General features: G+C 53.4%; 1 protein-coding gene and 1 pseudogene across 1 annotated transcript in view, besides 2 other annotated features; both read left to right on the top strand.

Moving 5' to 3' along the window:
* The window catches only part of TraAM80_03026 (tryparedoxin peroxidase), a gene marked incomplete at both ends in the record, with an annotated part of 525 nt that extends 34 nt beyond the window's left edge, over nt 1-491 (top strand). The window contains one exon of the mRNA XM_029380009.1: nt 1-491. This exon is cut by the window's left edge and continues 34 nt beyond it. Coding sequence (XP_029240142.1) covers nt 1-491 — 491 coding nt within the window.
* A 382-nt stretch (nt 492-873) lies between these two features.
* Nucleotides 874-908: a microsatellite.
* Nucleotides 909-1,060: 152 nt separating this feature from the next.
* Nucleotides 1,061-1,100: a microsatellite.
* An 847-nt stretch (nt 1,101-1,947) lies between these two features.
* On the top strand, nt 1,948-2,290 carry TraAM80_03027 (hypothetical protein; annotated as a pseudogene).
* Nucleotides 2,291-2,763: the final 473 nt, after the last annotated feature.

The following is a 2,763-nucleotide window of genomic DNA, read 5'->3' on the forward strand; positions in this document are numbered from 1 at the left end:
AAGTGGTTGGTGTTTTCTTCTACCCGCTGGACTTTACCTTTGTCTGCCCTACAGAAATCTGTCAGTTCTCCGACCGCGTGAAGGAGTTCAATGACGTTGGGTGCGAGGTGCTTGCCTGCTCTATGGACAGTGAGTACTCCCACCTGGCCTGGACAAATCTTGAGCGCAAGGAGGGTGGGCTTGGCAAGATGAACATCCCCATTCTTGCCGACAAGACCAAGTCCGTCATGAAGGCGTACGGCGTGCTGAAGGAGGAAGATGGTGTGGCGTACCGCGGTCTTTTCATCATTGACCCGAAGCAGAACCTGCGGCAGATTACCGTCAATGACCTCCCTGTTGGTCGCGATGTGGACGAGGCCCTCCGCCTCGTGAAGGCGTTCCAGTTTGTGGAGGAGCACGGCGAGGTGTGCCCCGCCAGCTGGAAGCCTGGCGGCAAGACGATGAAGCCGGATCCTGCGAAGTCCAAGGAGTACTTTAATGCCGTAGCTTAGCATTATGTGATTTCAGGTATTTAATTTTTTTTTCTCATTTATTGATTCGTGCGGTCAACAATTTATAATACATATTACAATGTTCCAGTCGTGCATCGGTTTAGATGTCTCTCTGCAATGGTGGAATGCACAGGGGTCAGTGTGTTAGGAGATGAGAGGTGGACGAGAGGGCGTGAACGTGCGCTGTGGCAGAAAAGTGCTGAGGCCGTGGAGAAGTTTGATGGGGTTTTCTCAGCACATTCCACAAGTCGTAGGCTCCATCCCTTCACGTTTTCCATCACTTTTTCTTTTCACTCTTTTGACGCATGCAGCCAGAGCGTCTTGCAGGTGTGTCGTTGGCAAAGAGAAAAGGAAGGAATACGAACGGTGTTAATTCCAGAAGTTTTTTTTTTTGATGATTTTTTTTTATTTTATTTTGGCCTTGTTTTTCACGTGTTTGTGTGTAAAAATATATTTGTCTGGAGTCTGATTGGGTGAGCCGTTTGCTGCAGCTGGGCCACGGGGGGCTGGCAGGGAGGGGCGGACATGCATGTATGCAGCTTACTTGCGCTTTCTTTCTTTACGTGCTCTTTTTGTTGTGGTCTCATTGTTGTTGTTGTTTTTTTTCTTTGTGACTTCACCAGCCTGCTTATGTCCAACGCTGTCGGCCGCGCGGATTCTGCGCCTCGTTCCTGTCCGTTTTTTTTTTCGGCCGTATATGACGTACGAAAGTTGGTTGTCACCAGTGGGAGGGGTGCACTCCCCTTCTGCGAGGGCGTGACCGCAGACCGGTCATTTATGTTGCTGTTCTTTTTATCCCCCCTTTTTTTTGCAGTGGCGCTTCCTTGTGCCACGTGCGGCTGGCGCGGGAAGCGGTTTGCCCTTAGCCTGTTTTCTGCCGTTGTTTGATTTTTGATTGTCGTCCACGGTGGCGGCGAGGGATGTGGCCGGGCGTGTACGTACGCGCCTGTGGGGATCTGCTGAAAGAGGAATCCTGCGGAAGGAACGGCATGGAGCTCGTGGGCGCATGCGCCCGTGCTGCCAGTGCCCCCTTGCTGGACCCAAGGGAATTTATCTCTTTCGGGCGGGCGCACGCACAACGAGGACGGGGCGTACGCTGATGCCAACGACCCAGAGATACGAACAGTGTTGAGTGGCCACCGAGCAGGAGCAACGAGAACGACAAAACCGCGGGGGGAAGCGTCAATTGTGTTGTATCGCACGTGCCAAGAGAGGCCGTTGGCTTGCACTCACTGGAGGGTAAAACGATACACTGCTGCCCGCATTGTACGTGTGTGTGTGCACTTTTGTGGGGCGTGTGCAGATTTCACTTCCTCGCCTCATTTTGCATTTCTCGCACTCCCTCTCTTTATTTCTGTGGTTTTTTTTTGCCGGCATGGACCCGGCCATCCGCCACGGCTGCCCTGCCAACGCCAACCACGCGCAACCATGCATAAGCTGTAGTGTGTGGTTCGCCCATGTTGGTCAAGCTGGATCAGTGGTGGAAAAGCAGGGCCCGCCGCCGCGTCTGCGGAGCTCGTGGGGCGCGCTTTGCCAACCTCAAGTTTCACGCTTTGTTTCTTGCTAGTGTCGTTGGCGTAGTCGAGTGGGTGATGCGGCCTACGGACAGTCCCGCCGTATACCACATCGCGCCGCCGCCGGTGCCAACGCCGCCGCCATTACCGACGTCTGTCGGCTATTAGTTGGGTCAAGAAATGCCGCTCCTACGATCCATGGAGCTCGAGGCGGAGCTCCAGCCGCACGTGCCGCAGGTCCGTGGCTTGAATTACGCCTCCCTCCGCAAGAATGAGAAATTTTTGTGAGGACACAAAGTGGGCAAGGACGGTGGTTTTGGTGCCTTGCTTGCCATGCTTATTCAACAGACGCATTTTCGTGTTTTATGCTGCTCACACCCCACATGAAGAAGGAAGAGGAAATGAGGGAGGAATGCACGCCGCACTGACGGAGTCCGCTCCACTTCGCTCTTCCCTCCCTGTGGCTTCTCTGCTTCCCGTGTTGAATAACCTGCAGACCACCGCAACAGCAAGATTCTCCACCATTGCGTGGGCCAAGCGGTTTCACACGTGTGCGCCTGTGCCTCTCTCCCACCATGATTGGGGGCTGAGAGGCCGATGCACGCCGCTGTAGCTCTCTTTCTTATTTGCCTTTGTTTATCACGCCTTCTCTTTTCGCTACGTATCTGCAATGTGTCTTTCAGTGACTTCAAGTGCTAACGCAAACACCCAAAAAAAAAAACTTTTATTTTTTCCTCAAGCCAATGTCCTGCGGCGAC

Source organism: Trypanosoma rangeli, assembly GCF_003719475.1.
Source record: "Trypanosoma rangeli strain AM80 chromosome Unknown Tra_15.4_contig_00074, whole genome shotgun sequence".
In the NCBI taxonomy this organism is placed as follows: Eukaryota; Euglenozoa; class Kinetoplastea; order Trypanosomatida; family Trypanosomatidae; genus Trypanosoma; species Trypanosoma rangeli.